The sequence below is a fragment of the Lynx rufus genome, unplaced genomic scaffold (genome assembly GCF_022079265.1).
Source record: "Lynx rufus isolate CCGP_SWC_20201006 ecotype Redwood Valley unplaced genomic scaffold, mLynRuf1.p SCAF_3, whole genome shotgun sequence".
Taxonomy (NCBI): domain Eukaryota; kingdom Metazoa; phylum Chordata; class Mammalia; order Carnivora; family Felidae; genus Lynx; species Lynx rufus.
This window is the reverse complement of record NW_025814845.1, coordinates 3,163,522-3,180,394: the sequence shown is the minus strand read 5'-3', so window position 1 is coordinate 3,180,394 and position 16,873 is coordinate 3,163,522. Positions and strand designations below refer to the sequence as shown.

General features: G+C 49.6%; 1 protein-coding gene across 2 annotated transcripts in view; it reads right to left on the bottom strand.

Moving 5' to 3' along the window:
- Positions 1–16,873, bottom strand: part of STX18 (syntaxin 18) — a 121,777-nt gene that overhangs the window by 46,447 nt on the left and 58,457 nt on the right. The window contains exon 2 of one of the 2 annotated variants that reach the window (XM_047090782.1): positions 4,356–4,423. The exons of the other annotated variant lie outside the window; for it this stretch is intronic. Coding sequence (XP_046946738.1) covers positions 4,356–4,423 — 68 coding nt within the window. The remainder of the gene's footprint in view (positions 1–4,355; positions 4,424–16,873) is intronic. 2 annotated transcript variants of the gene reach the window in all.

Below are 16,873 nucleotides of genomic sequence, written 5' to 3'. Positions count from 1 at the left end.
TTATTCATCTGTCTTCCCCCACAAAAATCTAAGTTCCCCAAAGGCAAGGACTTTTTGCCTGTTCACTGCCGTATCCGCGTCATCACGAGCAATGCTCAGGATCTGGCAGGCGGATAGATCGGCGCATCACAATCAAATGCTTTTCGAACGACCCGACTCGGTGCGTGAGGCTGATGGCAGAACGGGCTTGATATACAGCTGCATCTGTGCTCCTCAGGAGGCCCCCTGCAGAGCCCTTCCAGAGCCTTCCCTGGAAAGCTTCAGGGGCAAAGGCAGTGACTGCATCCATCCTAGATGATGGGAGAGAAGGGAGTAGTGAGCCTGGGCCTCTCAGTCCCGGGCGTCGGGTGAGTCTCCTCTCTCCTCCCTGCGTGAGGCACCTTCCCACCCCCTGACTCCAGCCCCTCACTTTCTGGGGTAGAGTTGGAAGGACAGAAGGAAACCCCTCGGTTCTTGGAAAACAGATGGTCCTACTCTCGGCGGAACCTGGACCTCCCTGGCATCTCATTTTCTTACCTAGTTTGGTTTAACCAAGGTCACACCAGGTAATGCTAACAGAATGTGCCCTACGGAAGGTGCACTCCATCCCCCCAGCCCCTCAGGCAGAGCAGGGAAGGGAAAACAGGAGCGGGGGGGCCTCTGGTCTTGTGCTCCTCCCCAATAGAAACTAGAAACACTCTCATCAGAAACGGAGGCGAAAAGGGGTCAGGGACAAATAAACAAGAAAGATACCTCCAAGTGAACACGCACCCCGTGGGTGGAGCGGATCTATAAATGACTAATTCCAAGAACATTAGATTAACATCCTCCTACTCTATTTTGATTTAATGGAAACTCGGCTCAGGGAAACTGAAAAGGTCTAAAGGTTAATTTGATAAGACTGATTACTCAATTAAAAGGTGATGTTCCTTTAGGAACATTACCCGTTAACCTTTAGGAGTTGGAAATTGACAGTATGGTTATTCTATTAGTAACAACAGAAACCAAGGAAGTTTTCCCCCCAAGTGGTATTGTTTTGTTGCCAAGACATTGCAGAAAAGGTACATCTACCAGAAGTGGAAACATTATTTTTAATTAAAATCATTCAAGAGATCCAGCCAGAGGCCACCTCATTGCGTGCTGCTCTGCTCTAGTAAAATGTCATTCCAAAAAAAAAAAAAAAAAAAAAAATTAAATGGGTCAATAAAGTCTGAGCTCTACATTATGGAAAAAATTACAGCTTCCTAATTATGTCAAACTAACATAGCTTTATGGGTCTGAAGGCAATTTTTCTTTCAATTCCATGATCATACTTCATCTAAAATGTTCCTGGCCAAGGCCAGCACACTGGGAGGCAGAAGTGGTCAAAGGCAGGCCGTGGACGGTCTACACCGTCAGGAGGGGGGACCTGCTGGGGGACGACAAGGGTGGCCCTTCTCAATCGGGAGAGAACGCATGTCACTGAGGGGATGCCTACCCCCTAGTCCTAGGTTCTATTAAGAACAAAAGAAACCAAGGAAGTTTTCCCCCCAAGTGGTATAGTTTTGTTGCCCTCATGCGGGAGGGCACTTCACTGGGCACGGGCACGGGCACGGGCACGAACACGCACACGCATCTAGCCACGGCTCTGTTCTCTCTCTCCTCTCCGGGATCTGCTTGCTTACAAAGAACAGATGTCCTGCTGTCTTCCTCTCTCTCCTGTGCTATAAAGGGGCCTGCCCCGCTCTCTGTGCTCTAGCGCCTGTGACCGTTCAGTGGCGGTCATGGCTGAGCGAGTCTAATTCAGGAGCCTTCAACAAGGCCGCCCGCCCTCAGACCTAAGCTCTGCCCGCCCCCCTGGATTTTTACCGGTGATAAAGCTGGTAACTCGTCCATCTCATCACGTTCACCTGACTCCTGCATGCCATCTCTCTCTCCTTCCCTCCCGCCGCTGTCGGGCAGGAAGGAGACGCGTGTTTTTTATTAACTGACCACCCCCCCCCACAAGTTCATTATAGGTCCCACGGGGTTCCAATCCTATTGCCGTTCCCCAGGGGACTTCTATGTGCCAGGAGCTTGCGCATCTCACGTAATCCTCACGAGAACATTATCCACATTTTACAAAAAAGAAAATAAGCACAAAGACGTGAAGCGAGCTCTAGACACTCACACGATTAACACTGGGCGTCCGTGGGACTGAACTTGGGTGTGCCTGACCCCCTGAGCCCACGTTCTTTCGAAGGGACGCAAACGGGTAGGACTGGAGCTCAGGATGCACGTGGTGGCAGAGAGCAGCTGCAGCGGGGAAAATGAGTAAAAGACTGAGTTTCCACAAAGGGGAGATGGATGAGTCGGGACCAAGAAGCCTCAGGGGCCAGAGCTCCGACACTCAAGCCACACAACCGGTAAGTGGCAGAGCGGGACCGGCCCCCAGAGATCTGGGATGTCCATCTGTGCATCTGCCGCAGAGCAGCTGGGAAGGAGGAAGCCGTGGGCCAGCAGCTGGCTCTACTGGGCGACAAAGGGAGAGGGCTCGGAGCCGTGTGGGAACATGGATGCACACTGTGTGGGAGCTGAGCAGAAATAAATGCCTTTAACATCACTTTTATCATCAGAAGTTGAGGGGCGTCTGGGGGGCTCAGTCGGTTGAGCGTCTGACTTTGGCTCAGGTCGTGATCTCGCGGTTCCTGAATTTGGGCCCTGCATCAGGCTCACCGCTGTCAGCACAGAGCCCACTTCAGATCCTCTGTCCCCTCGGCTCTCCCTACCCCTCCCCGACTCACGCTCGCGCACGCGCTCTGTCAAAAATAAATAAACACGTTTTTTTAAGAAAAGGTGAAAACGATTGCCAAGTTGTAGAGCAGCACCCTTTACAATCATCTCATAAATGCATGGAAATGCACTGCATTTCAATTATACTGTCTTGTAGGACTCTCTCGACTAGCTGGTGAGGAATCATCAACCCCTCTGTTTAGAGCAGGGCTCTGCAAACGCTTTGAAAAGGGCCGGAGAGTAAATACATTAGGCTTTGCAAGTTGCACGGTCTGCCGCAGCCCTTCACTTCTGCTGTTGTGGCGCGGAAGCAGCCAAAGATAATGTGTAAATGAATGGGTTTGGTGGTATTCCAATAAACTCTATTTGTGGACACTGAAATGTGAATCTCGTATCGTTTTCATATGTGGTGAGATCTTAGTCTTTTCTCCAAGCTGTTTAAAAATGCGAAAACTATTCTTAGCTCACAAGCTGTACAAGAACAGGCAGCCGGGTGGGCTTGGCCTACGGGCGGTAGTTCGCTAAGTCCCGGTTTGGAGAAAGACAGGGTTTTACAGATTAAATGACTTTCTCAGGTTCACAGTGCTAATAAGGGAGTGGGGTGGCTTGAACTAAACCGACATTTAAAACATCTGCCTTGTTGGATGCCTTTTCAAGGCAGAGGGAAGTTAACAATGGATTTCCAGGCAAGGCCTCTATAGCCACTTATGTGACCTAAGGGGTCAGCTACAAAGGGAGCAGCTAGACAGAGAGGTTTATGCCAGTTTGGTTGAGTTTCCCAAAATGGCTGCAGCTTCCACCCTTGTGAACTATCAAATCAGTACTGGAGACACACACACACACCTCGGGAAATGAGATTTGCACTGCCATCTAGTGTTGAGCTGTTACTTTAACTGAGAGCTTAAAAAGAAGCTCTTCTTGGTACTATGCACTAAGAGTGAGAATTATACGACATTCCAAAACCATACGAACAAAGCACATTTAAAGGTATAAAATTACTTATGATGTCATTTCGCACATCCCATCCAACTTTCTCGTGAATTCACACAGTAGGCCTGAAGCGGAGTCCCATGGCGGACAGTCCACCCCACCGCCAGGTATGAATGGAGGTCAGGAAGCACAGGAGACAAGGTGTCTGCCCTGCAACGCTCCTGTATCTGTTGAGAGCCGGAGTCCATTCCAGAAACCATTTTGGAAGGCTCAATCAAAATGCTTTCTCTCTTTTAAAAAAGCAAGCTAACCAAACCCTCTCTAGATGCAAGAAACGCACCGACATGACATGTTTACGTGACCGGCAGCGTTCCATCGTGGGTTCAGTAAGTCCGTGCTGAGAGAGTGGGTCTCGTGTGTGTCTAAGTGTTTCACAACGTGTGTGGCACCAACACAGATGCAAACGTGTGGCAGCATCGATCCTGAAGATCGTGCCGTGGGGGGCACTGGGACTTGGAGGGTAGAGAAGAGCCTATCTTGGGGACAGGCGGTCCTTTCTGCCACCGACACCACGGCCGAACCGATCTTCCCCACGGCGACTCTGGGTGAGTAAGTAAAAAGTAAGGGCAAACGCCTCAAAAGGAATACAGGTATGGAAAAGAATTCAGTCACCATGGTAAGAAGTATGCACTTACCTATAAGCATTAATGTAATCTTTCCTGTGTTCCAGGAGAAAATCTCTCAGTTTGCCAATGTGTGAAATCTAGAATGAAAAGAAAGCAAACTGTTAACATGGGGGGGGGGGGGGAGAGAGAGAGAGAGAGAGAGTGAGTGATATGGATATGTTACACTCACGTGTAATTTAAATTAATAGAGGATGGAATGCAGGTTATAGAAAAATTTTGAAGCCACAAACGGGACGACTTCGGTTTGGATTCTCATATGTAGCTGAGCCTTGAACAATGCGGGGTGAGGGGCGCCAACCCCCACACAGAAAATCTATATATAACTTTGGACTCCCCAAAAACTTAACTACTAGTAGCTTACTGTTGGCAAGAAGCCTTACCAATAACATAAATGGTCAGTTCACACGTATTTTGTATGTTATATCATATACTAAATTCATACAAAAAACCAAGCTAGAGGAAAGAAAATGTTACTAAGAAAATCATAAGAAAGATGGGGCGCCTGGGTGGCTCAGTCAGTTGAGCGTCCGACTTTGGCTCGGGTCATGATCTCATGGTTCCTGGGTTCGGGCCCTGTGTCGGGCTGTGTGCTGACAGCTCAGAGCCTGGAGCCTGCTTCGGATTCTGTGTCTCCCTCTCTCTCTGCCCCTCCCCTGCTCACACTCTGTCTCTCTCTCAAAAATAAAGATTAAAAAAAAATTAAAGAAAACCATAAGAAAGAGAAAACCCACTTACAGGACTATACTGCATTTATCCAGGAAAACAATCTGCACATAAGTGAACCCAGGCAACCCAAACCCAGGTTGGTCAAGGGTCATCTGTTGTCATTGACTTGTTGGTTAACTTTCCCAAAGTCGCCCCTGAACCTGTAAGTGTTGTGATAGATCTAGGATGTTATGAAGAGATGACCTCTAAGGAACTTCCAGATTAAGTAAGATCATGCACGTCTAACATTGACACAACACATGCTCAACAAAGGCCAATTCCTTTCCTTATGTGTCTTCTAAAACTACAGACAAAAACTGCATCTTCCAAGTGTTCTGGGGACGGAGTCTAAGGCTGGAGATACCAGGTTGACAGGTGGGACCCTGCAGAGCAGCAGATTTAAAAGCTTCAGAGGCAACGGCAGATTCCCACACGGCAAACCTCCATCTTCCCGATGGCCTACTTCCACGGATGAACCGAAAGGACACCAGGTACAAAGGACTGCCTCTGTGACGGCTGGGAACTAGCATAAGCAAACCCTACCCTAAAGCACCTACCGTGTGCCCAGGTACTGCGTGTGGAGCTAGGGATTAAAAACTAAGTAGAATGAAGTAAAAAGAGGTGGGAAGAAGTCTAGGATCATGGTCGACAGGGACAAAAGTGTTTCCAGAAGGAGAGACTGATTAACCAGGCTGGTGGCCTGCTTTGTCCTTTGACCAGCGCTCACTCGTTTTCCTAATGCCCCTGCTACCTCTTCCAGACACACACAACCCCGGCCTTGAAGGGTCCGCTGAACTTTCATCTTTTCCATGACAGTTCTTCTGCCAAGGCCAACTCAGCCTGTTTCTCGCTTTGCTCTCAACCTAAAAGCACTTCTGCATGCCACCCACGTGGCACCAAGTCACTCACGGCCACGGCCTCTGCTTCCCTGTCGGTGAACAGCACGGGCGGGGGCGGTGCAGCCCCCACGCAGGTCTCAGCGCCACATGGGGCACGGGGGTGGTCGACGAGTATCTGTGGAACGAGCGTATGTCTAAATACAAAGGTAGTATTTATCACAAAGAAAACATTCAGCGTTTGTCTGGAGACAGGTCAACAGGGGATCGGTTCGGTTTCCCACAGGGTCTAGGTAAGTAATAAATCTGGTTCGGAAAAGGACCTTCAGGCACGTGAAGAGCAGGAATCACACCGAAAATGAAGCGAGGCCATGGCGTTCGCTTATTTGCCGGGTAACGAACCAGGGTTGAGAGTCTGTCCGCTAGCCCTGCCCTGTTAGGTATTTTCACTCACACCACCTCGTTCTCTTCCCTGCTGTCCTGCTGTGGGCACTTGTGGCGCTGCTCTCCGACGGGAACCAGTGTGGCAAAGTGAACCTCACGGAAGCTAAGGGACTCACCCACCGTTACCCACTTAGCACGTCAGCGCCTGGCAAGGCTTACAGTCAAACGTAGGACCACCGGAGTCCACGTCCGACCTATTTTCCTGTACAACACAGCTCCCTTCCTCACACTCTTATTCCTATTTTCCACCTAAGCTGCCTTACAAAATATGCCTTTTAAGACTGTTGGGGAAAATACTCAAGAGAAGTACAAACGAAGTGTTTACTGCACCACACGTTAAGAACTGATCACGTTACCGTCCTGTTTTCAAACTTGCAACGGTTTCTGTCCCCTTGCCCAGCCACTGCCCACGAGAGGCGAGGTGAACGGCGGATGCTACAGGACATCTGGCGGTGGTGACTTCTGGATTTAAAACACACTGCAGCCAGGGGCACCCGTGTGGCTCAGTCAGGAAGCCGGCTCTTGACTGTGGCTCAGGTCACGATTTCACGGTTCATGAGATTGAGCCCCGCGTCAGGCTCTTTGCCGACAGCTTGGAGCCTGCTTGGGATTCTCTCTCCTTGTCTCTCTGCCCCAACCCTTGCTCCTTCTCTCTCTCTCCCCTTCCCTCCCTCTCAAAAATAAACAAACATTTAAGTACACTGCAGCCAAAAGCAGCAGTTCCAAGGCTGATTTGCCAAAGGGCAGCCAACAAGTAACCTCCAGGCCTAAACAATGGAGTCAAGTCCAAACTCCCATAAAGCACTCAAGGCCCTTCACAGTCCAGCTCCACAAGTCCCGTGTGGCCTCAGTCCCTGCCACACTCCCAGTAGGCGCCAGGCTCCAAGTCCCAGAGATGCCCAACACGCACACCCATATGGTTCTCCTTTTCCCTGGAATGCCCTACCCACCTTCCCTCCTGCACAGACTTCTCCTCTTTCCCTCCCTGTATCTGCTCCACACCCCCGGGCACAGTCAGATCCCACTCACCCACAAAATGTGGCACCTCGACCTCACCCCTTCCTTCATGACCTCCCTTCATGACCACAGTGACTAATTTCAGACCAATTTCCCTTCAGTAGATGGCAAGCCCCTAGAGGGTGATGGGTCCCTTTCCCTTTCCTGTGCTTATCAGGCACAGTTCCCGGAGCAAAGCAGAGCCTCAAAAACTGTTACTGAATGTTGACAAAACAGTGGGTACCGGATAAGCCCTAAAGAACTGTGTTTGCTGCTGCAGGTACAAAAATGCCACCCTCCCCCTGCAAAGGCTTCCAAGTCCTGTGAATACGTTCTGTTAGAAGGCAGAGGAGAATTAACATAGCACATGGAATTCAGGTTCTCATCAGTTGACCTTAAAATAGGGAGATTATCCTGGCTCACCCGGTAGGAAGGCCCCATATAATCACGAGGGTCCTTAAATGTCGAAGAGGAAGGGCAGGAGGGAGGGCAGAGTGATGCAGTGGGAGGAGGACTAGTTGCTCTGGAGACGGAGGAGGGAGCTGAGGATGCAGTTGGCCTCTACAAGCTGGGAAAGGTAAGGAGACAGATTCTCCCTTAAGTCTCTCCAAGAAAGAACGCTTCCCTGCCCAACCTTGATTTCAACCTACAAAGTCCCGTCTTGGACCTCAGACCACAAAACCATAAGATAATACATTCTTGTTGCTTTAAGTCACCGGGTTTATGGTAAATTGTTACAACAGCAGTAAGAAACTAATACAATGTGTCCTAATTTAAGCTGCTATAACAAAATACCACAGGCTGCGTGGCTTAAACGACAACACGGTCTCACAGTATTGGGGGCTGGGAAGTCCTGGATCAAGGTACCAGCACACGTGGTCTGGTGAGAGCCCTCTTCCCACGGCGCAGAGAGCTGCCTTCTTAACGCACCCTCACGTGGTGGGGAGGTGTCATTGCCAAAGACAGCTTATTATATTTCAACAATTCTATTATGGCTCTTGTATTTTCAAATTTGCAGGGGTGTGAGCACTTGTACGCTTTGAATTGTGAATGTTTCCACATCTAGCGGTAACTTTAAAAGAATCACTTATGTGTGTGTCCAAAGAGAACGTCCCTCACTTTTAAAAGGAGAAAGGCCATTCCGGTGTCAAGTTTGACAAGGAAATCGGAGTAAAATGGAAATTTTATTGCCCCATAAAGATCTAAACTAGTGTCGATCTCTTAGTCTTGGTATCACTGAACGACATGGAGGGGGTGAGGAAGAGTCTCGGGAGAAGGAACAGGTCACTGGAAAGGTCTCTGTGGGACCAGGTGAGTGACAAACGCAAGGGTTGAAAACAGGGAGTATTTTGGGGACTGAACCATCACAGCCTTGGGCAGGTGAGGGACACCCCATCTTCACAGCTCTGTGCCTTCGTGACTGCCCTTGCTCTGCCTAGAGCAGCTCGCTTCACCCCAACCCCATGCCACCAGAAGAATCTCTGCTCGTCCTTCCAGGTTCCATTTAAATGTCACCTCCTCCGTGAAGCCTTCCTGAACACCTTTCTTAGTATTTTACAGATACCTGTTAGCACTTTCCATTGAACATAACAAGTATTTATCTGTGACCCCCCACTAGACTTCAACTGAGCCCCGTGAGGTCAGGATCTATGCCCTGTTCATTTTTGTATCTCTAGTAGAGAATAAATGTTGGAAAAGGAAAAGGTGGGGGGGGGGAGTTCGTGGGGGGTTGGAAATCCAACAGAAAGAGCTTCAAGATCTGAGAAGTCCTGACGTACGAGTTGGGTCAAAAAGGTATCAGACCTGTCACAAGATTGTACCTACACAACCGAGTGAACCAACAAAGAAAGAGGAGCACACCGGCCGTCTGTGCGTGTTTCTCCTAGAGTCAGCACGTGCGCCCAGAGGGGGCAGCGCGAGCACTAAGGTCCGAGGATGCACAACCTAGCACGCTTCACAGGAGCCGGTCTGCTCTCACAAAGCCCGTCACCTTCCAGCTGACTGATGGCCGGCCCACCACGGAAGGAAGAGTTTTTATGCCCACCGGCTGTGGCTTGACTACACTGCTACATTATATGAGAAGCGTCCACTGTCTCTAACATAAAACATAGTTTAAAACGAGACGTGAACTGCAGGCTGAGAGAGGAAAGGAACGCAGGAGGTATTTAATATCTGAAGCATTATGATTCACTTCCCTGTTTTTAAAATCCTTCTCTTTTAGAGAAATACACTGAAAATTTACCAATCAAATAGGACACCTGGGATTTGCTTCAAAACCACATGGAGAAGAGGGGAGCATCAGACGAAGCAGGACGGGCCGCGGGCCGGTAAGAGTTGAGGATGGGCACACGTGTACCTGCGGCTTCGTCATCCATCCTGTCTGCTTCAGGGAGTATCTGAAATCTCCCTTGATAAAAAAACATTTTGAAACATCTCCCATTTAGCGCTTTCTTCCCTTAACACTTTTAGTCATTTTGTGTGCAGATTTTCTGCTGTCCACGCTTGAACCAACAACTAAATTCCACACACAATCTCTACCGGCTTTATTTCTAAGTACTTGCAATCTTTGCTTAGAATTCCATTTATCAGGGTGGACGCCCCTTTCAAAATCCAAAACCGTCACCGAGAAAAGACGGTGTACCAGGCTTTTCCCAGAGCTCTTCCCATTCCCAGAGCTGCGTGCACTGGCTCACCTAATTCTCCCAGGCGTGACCACAGGGGACAGCATCACGCCCATTTTAAAGGTCACAACACGGAGTCAGAGACGGGACAGACCACGTGCTGAGGGACACCTCGGGGTGAAGTGTGGCTGGAGCCCTGGCGTTCTAAGTATCAGGCTTGTGTTCTCAGCCTCCAAATTAAAGCACACGTTGTGGACAGGTCACAACTGCAGTTTTCCAGCACAGTATCCACAAAGGGATGACGGGGAACCGAGAAGGGCATCTGAGCGAGTAACGTCCAGCTGTTCCTTTCTTCTCATATCCCGTGTTCAGCAAAGCACCACACACGTGATTACAGCCGACGGCGACCGTCACTCACTGAGCACCAGCCATGTGTACCAGGCAGTGCAGAAACTGCTCGGCACGGGCCGCCCTTTACTCTCCCCAGAGCAGCCGGATGAGTTAGACATGACCCCCGTTCCCATTTAAGCAACATGAAAACTGAGGCCATGCAAGGTTACAAGGCTAGTAAGACGCAGAACGGGGTGGGGGGGGGTGGGGTGGCACCTGGGTGGCTCAGTCGGTTAAGCATCTGACTCTTGCTTTCAGCTCAGGTCGTGATCTCACGGTTCCTGGGTTTGAGTCCCGTGTCGGGCTCTGCACGGACAGTGCGGAGCCTGCTTGGGATTCTGTCTCTCATCTCCCTGCCCCTCCCCAACTCGCACTCTCTCTCTTAAAATAAATAAATAAACTTAAAAAAAAAAAAAAAGACACAGAACTGAGACTGATCACAGGTCTCTGTGACTCAAAGGCGAAGTCACTTATCCTGTATTATTCTGTCAAAAGACTACTAATCTTTAACTTAATGAAGTTTGACATCCTTCTTCCCAGTAATAGAAGCTGGGTTTCGTGTGAGAGTATTTGTGTACAATGTTGCTCTTAAAAAACGTGTTTAACTACAGCGGATACAGAAACACCTGCAAGAAAAGCTTCCACACACAGCGCTCGTTTTAAAAGTCACCTATATGTTACAGTAGGAACGTTCACATATCGGAAGAGAACGTTGCCACTGGCTCCAGCCGTCTCCTCCCGGTCGGCTGCTGGGTCTCGCGTTCTGCGACACGGCAGGCTTGGAGTTGGCAAGGCCACCTGGACGTCGGGGGGAAGGCCCAAGCCATGAGCAAGGAAACAGGGCGGTCAGGAAGAACAGCAGTCCTCCAGATGCTCAGCTCATCCTGAGCTTCCTTCAACCCTCAAACAGCCTCAAAATATGGCTTAGACGAACAACGAAGGCAATTTCCCCAACGGCTTTTCTTCCCTGCGTTTGAGTTCCCCTGCAGCCACCTTTAGCCCTGGGCGGACGTGGGCAAAGGAGCCGACTCTGGGCACATGGCTGCGGGTCTGGGTGGAGCAGGGCGGGCAAGAGAGAGAAGGGCAAGAAACCCAGGGGGTTTGGCAGAGACTCCTGGGTTCTGACCTCTGCTTTGCCACCCCCTGCTGAAGGAGACCCTGCTCCCCCACTCCTGAGGCTTCAGGTGCAGGGAGACTAGAGTGGGACCAATATCCTGGCCTCAGAGGGAAGAGGAGCCACTTAACTGGTTTATGATTTGGAGAAAGGAGAATGGGCGTGCTCGGCTCCTTCTCGCCCTCTCCGTTTTTCCCATCAGCCAGCCAGCCAGCCAGCCAGCCAGCCAGCAGAGGGGGGATATTCTGACCCAAGCTTCCCCCATATTTCACTACAAACCTAAAGCCAGGCTCCCTGTGTGGATTTTCATGTTCTAACTCCTGCATTTCTCTTTCAGGTGGTTCCAAAATTGGGCTGAGAAGAAAGGGGTGCTTTTATAGGCTCCCCTAAACTCTTAACCTTTGCCAACTGAAGTTTTGAGCAAGTCGCTTAATCTCCCTGGGCTTCACTACAAAGAGAGGGTGGTGAATGCAATTTTTAGAAAACAGCAGCAGCACGAGCTACCTGCCAGCTTTTACCAGTGTCAGTACTACCCGTCCATTATCTCATTTGCTCCTGACGGCCCTGTGGGTAGGCTCCATTATAATCCCAGGTCACAGATGAGAGGACATGGAGGGTACACATCCCACGTAAGCGGTTCAAAACCAATGGGAGACTGTGACTCCCAAAGCAAGTGCTCTCCAAGTCCACCCAAAAGATGACCCCGCCGTCCCATCCGAGCACGGCAGGTCTGTGAGGCTTGCTTTTACCACAAGTGTAGAAGGAACATTTTGAGATCAGAAGTACCCAAAGCCGAGCCGAGCTGTTCCGGTTCAAGGCCTGGTCTCCAGCTATGGGACAGCACAAAGCTAACAGCCACACTCCAGGGTCGGCCAGGATCTGGCCTCTTTAGGAAGTTGATACTTAATCAAACAAGTGATTTGAACTGCATTCTGAAACTACAGGTATTCATGTGACCCGTTCCTTTCTTTCTCTGAACATAAATTCACTTTTAAGTGGCTATATTTAAATAAGACTAATTCCCAAAATCATCAAGACGTTGAAATTCTCTATAACCCATCTACCATAAAAAGTGTGCTTCCTAATCCAGATGCACTTGACAGGGGAAAAAAAAAAAAAGATTGTCACATCACCGTCCTTGTACATACAAGGTTTTACCAGGAGGGACCAAACTAAACCCCTAACATCCCAGCGTGCACACCAATGAAATCCTGTGAGGTACCCTGGGTGAGCCTGGGCCGCAGACATGGATGGTTTCCCACAAGCATATTGTTGAGCACGGAGGGGAAAGCAAGGTCGCCCAAAGCACATACTGCATGATGCACTTATGGAAAAGATACAAAATCATACCTAAGGTTGTACACATACACAGAGAGGAAGTCGGAACACTGTTCTTCAAAATACTGATGGTTGTCTGGGTGGTGAGATTTGGAGATTTTGCTTTTTTCTTAAAACCTTTTTGTACTTTAACATTTTTCTATAATCAGCATGTATAATCTTTGTAGCCAGACAAAAAATACTTCTGGACAAAAAGGCAAATCTTCCCACATACTTCCTGACAAAGTGCACAGGGACTCCCCATTACCGACAAATCAGGCCTGATTCCTTAAGCCCGAGGTCCTGGGTGTCCCTCTCCCTGTGGACATCTCCGGATTCGAAGCCCACCCCCCACCCGATCCCAGTCTTCTTGCCCCAAGCCCTCTGCTCAAGTCTGATGCCTCCTAAAAGCCTTCTCTGCCACTCCCAGGCCAGGTCAAGGCCCTCTCCTGCACGTGGATCTCTTTCAGAGACGTTAGCATCTTGTGAAATGTTTTCGGGTCTATCTGACGTAAGCTGCTCAGGCGCACGCCTAGCCCAACGCGGTTCCCCGAGGGTGATTCCGTGTTCCGAACCAAACCCATCTTCTACCCCTTTCAACAACTAAGAGTAGGGTTCAACCCCATAGCACGGCGGCTCATACTTCCCGTTATCCACTAGATGGCGACCCAAGTCTTACAGCTGTAGTACTAACAGGAACTCTAAAACACATCACCACGTTTTCCCAAGGGCTTTTAAAATTTCTCTGGTTCTTTGTTTTTTGATCTAGAATCAAAGCATTATCAAAGGTTAACTGTTCTGTGCAGGCCGAAGCTGAGACGCCATTGTTTGGAAATCTACACGTGCGCTCGGATGAGCCCAAGTCGACGACGTGCAAAGACCGCGCTGGAGGCAGGTTGGGCACAAAGGGAGCTCCAGGGGCAGGAGCATGGCTGCCATCTGCCATCCCAGGCGGCAGGCCCAGCTCTGTCTGGGTGGGTCGCCCACAGAACAGTCCTGCGAGCTGCTCCTTCCCGGGGACTTTGTAAATTACCCAAAGCGAGATACACCGTAAAACAAAAAGCCTGGTACAAAACGGTGGGATTCTTCTCAAAGGATGGCTGCCTTTTAACTGGGGAGAGTTCAAAGCGGTCACAAGTGTCCTTTGCTGGTCACAGCAGTGGTTTGACTTGCAAGCCACCCCCCACACTCCCCCCCCACCCCCCCCACGCTAGGAATTCTGTTCTGCTGGCACTCACAACACTTCCAACAAAGACCTGATTGATTATGAAACACTAAGTACCGATTTGCATAATTTGCCTCTGCAAGAAACAACCATTGTTCAAGATTAAAGAGACTCCAGTAGGTCCCTCTGGCATATTGTAAAAAGTTCCCTGTAACACAAAATCATTATTTTTGTTTCATTCAATCAGTGGACACAGCTTGCTGTTCAGTTTAGTATGCAGCCAAAGGCACAGCAGAACCACCGTTGTGTGAGTGTTTGCCAACTACTGATAAGCTAACATGCTTTTTCACAAGGACTGTGTTCCCAAGTTTAATTTGGAGGCCCACTAACTAAACCTGAATCCACTCCCTTCAGCCATAATTGAAAATGCATCGATACCAATTACAGCTACAAGTTCAGAACCAAGGCGCCTCTGGAGCATGGCGGCCCTGCTGCAGTCACGCTGTGGGTCCCTGTGCCAGAGAGGCTCCCCACTGACCTGTCACCCACAAAAGAGCCTGGCAACGCCACAGAAATTCCACTGGTGCCAGGTCGCAGCAGCTGGTCTGTGAAGGGACTGCATACATGAAGTGGCCCTTTCTTGCTTCCTTCCTTTCTTCGGCAACTGTTTGGGAAGCAAGTGCCACGGGCTGGGCCCCTCCCAGCACTTCCCCCCTAATTTCTGTTGCATGACACCACCCTTGGATGAATGCAGGGTACTGAGGGGTGACAGTCACCGCGGGAGTGCTGGCCACTCTCTACCCGTCCTCACAAACTCCCGAGGAAGCTCCCTGCCCCTGCCCTTCTCCAAGGAACCAGCAGTCTCCCTCTGCTTCCTGGGACCCCACGCTCTCTCCCTCTCTCCGGGTTCTCTTCTTAAGCCTCTGGCAAACTTTTCTTTGCCTTCCTTCATCGCTTCCTCTGCCTTTGCTAACCCGTGAACCTTACTCAGGCTAGACTCACTCACTCCCACCCCCAGCTTCATTTACCATCTACAGAACACTCCCACCCAGCCTCTGCCCTGCTCCTGTGTTCCAGGTGAGCGCATCCAACCTCTCCTGCGGGTCCGCTGGTGCCTCAAGAGCAACATGGAGTGTTAATTATCCAACCACTCACATTCAACCCTCCTGGCCACTCGGTCCCTTCTGGTCCCCTTCCTGTTCCCCCAAGGAGAAAGAGCCTCTCTCTTGCTTCCTCAAGATAGAAAGTCTCAGGGCTGCCCTCTTTTCTACCCCACAAATTAAACTGGTCAGGCAGGCCTATCCATTCAACTTGCTCAACATCCGCCAAAGGAATTGAACCACTGGCCACCCTCTCCTCGGCACTTCCCCCACATTCCAGAGGCGAAAAGCCTTTCCCTGAAGCAGCCTCCTCTTCTGCCTCTGCACTTTGGCACCTACTGTTCCCTCTGCCTGGAATGTCTTCTTTCTCATCTGTCTTCTACTCAAATGTGCTGGGCCCAAGGAGGAATTAACATGGCATTCTGGGTTCGCTCCCCCTTTCTCTGCAAAAAGCCTTCCTTGAGGCATGCTGCATCTGTTAGTTGGACGTTATATACATTACATACATTGTATATGCATGTATAAATATATACTTGTAAACATACAAATGTTAGCTCCATAGATAAAGTGCTGTGTATCCCCAGTCTGGTAACTTCCTTAGAAGACACAAGGCGATTGTGACCTACAGAAAACTGTCTTCAGTAGCTAAATAACCTACTCTGGATATTTGCTAAGAACCAGTGCCACCCTGGACTGTAGTTTCCAGAATTCAGCATGTGTTGACACACAGACAGACAGACACGTGGGGAGTGGGAGAATGAGAAATGTGTGCGCGAAAGATGAGAGAGACTGGTGTTCCTAGTTCTACTGTCGGTCCTGAGTAGCAGACGGGAGGGATGGTTAAACAAGGAGACAAGGATGATTAACATTTGTTGGGATGAATTTGGCGGCCCAACTTCCCATATTAGCAACCTGAAAAGTACTGCTTCTGATAAATATTAAGCTTCTATCCCTTTAAGAAATTTAGAAACCAAGAAAAGAAAAAGAAAAAGAAAATAAAATCTTAGGTTCTTAGTGTTAGCGAGATCATCGAAGAACTCAGGACCTAATGTCGAAACGTGAAGAGCCCATACAACGTTGAATGACCCACGGGGCTCAATGCAACTTTCACTTGTAAACAGGTCTCGGACCTCTTCAACCTCAAGCAGCAGCAGCAGCTTATCACGTGCTCAGCCTTTCCCCCCTCACTCCTCTGGCCCCAACCTTCTCTCTCCAGCTCCTTATCTTCTCGATCACACCTTAATCTAATTAGACATTCTCATCCTCACTCTTCTGATGCCCCAAACTGCACTCACTTGGCATTGCTAGAACATTCCCATTTCCAAACTGTCCACTCCCGGCCGGTCTGGCTTTGCTCTGTGCCTCGCGCGTGCTACGTGATACACAGAGCGCGAAACAGGTAAATCTCTCTTCTCTTCCTGGATTCTCAAGACCAGAAGGGGCCTGGCAGGCGCTTACTGCTTTGATGGTGGGGGGCTCACCATCTCTCCCAGGTTGCCCGTTCTAGTTGGAACAGTACAAAGTTTTTTGTCCCTCTGAATCAGGTTCAGCTCGTGGGGCCCCCCTCCACTCCCTACGTGAGTCTTCTCTCTTCTCTAAGCTAAACGTACTCAAGACGCTCAAGCTTTCTTTAGTCTCCTCTGAATGCTGCAAATTACGGGCCTCAAAACTCAAATGCAGTTCACAGAACGGACTTGATATTCTGTGTGTCAGCAGGAAATGCAGGGGAAAGCAGAAACATCACCTCCCTTATTCTAGCCTTTAGGTTTCTATTAATACCACCGAAGAGTGTACTCACTTTCATGTCACTGGGTCAGGACGACTTAATAGCTAACATTG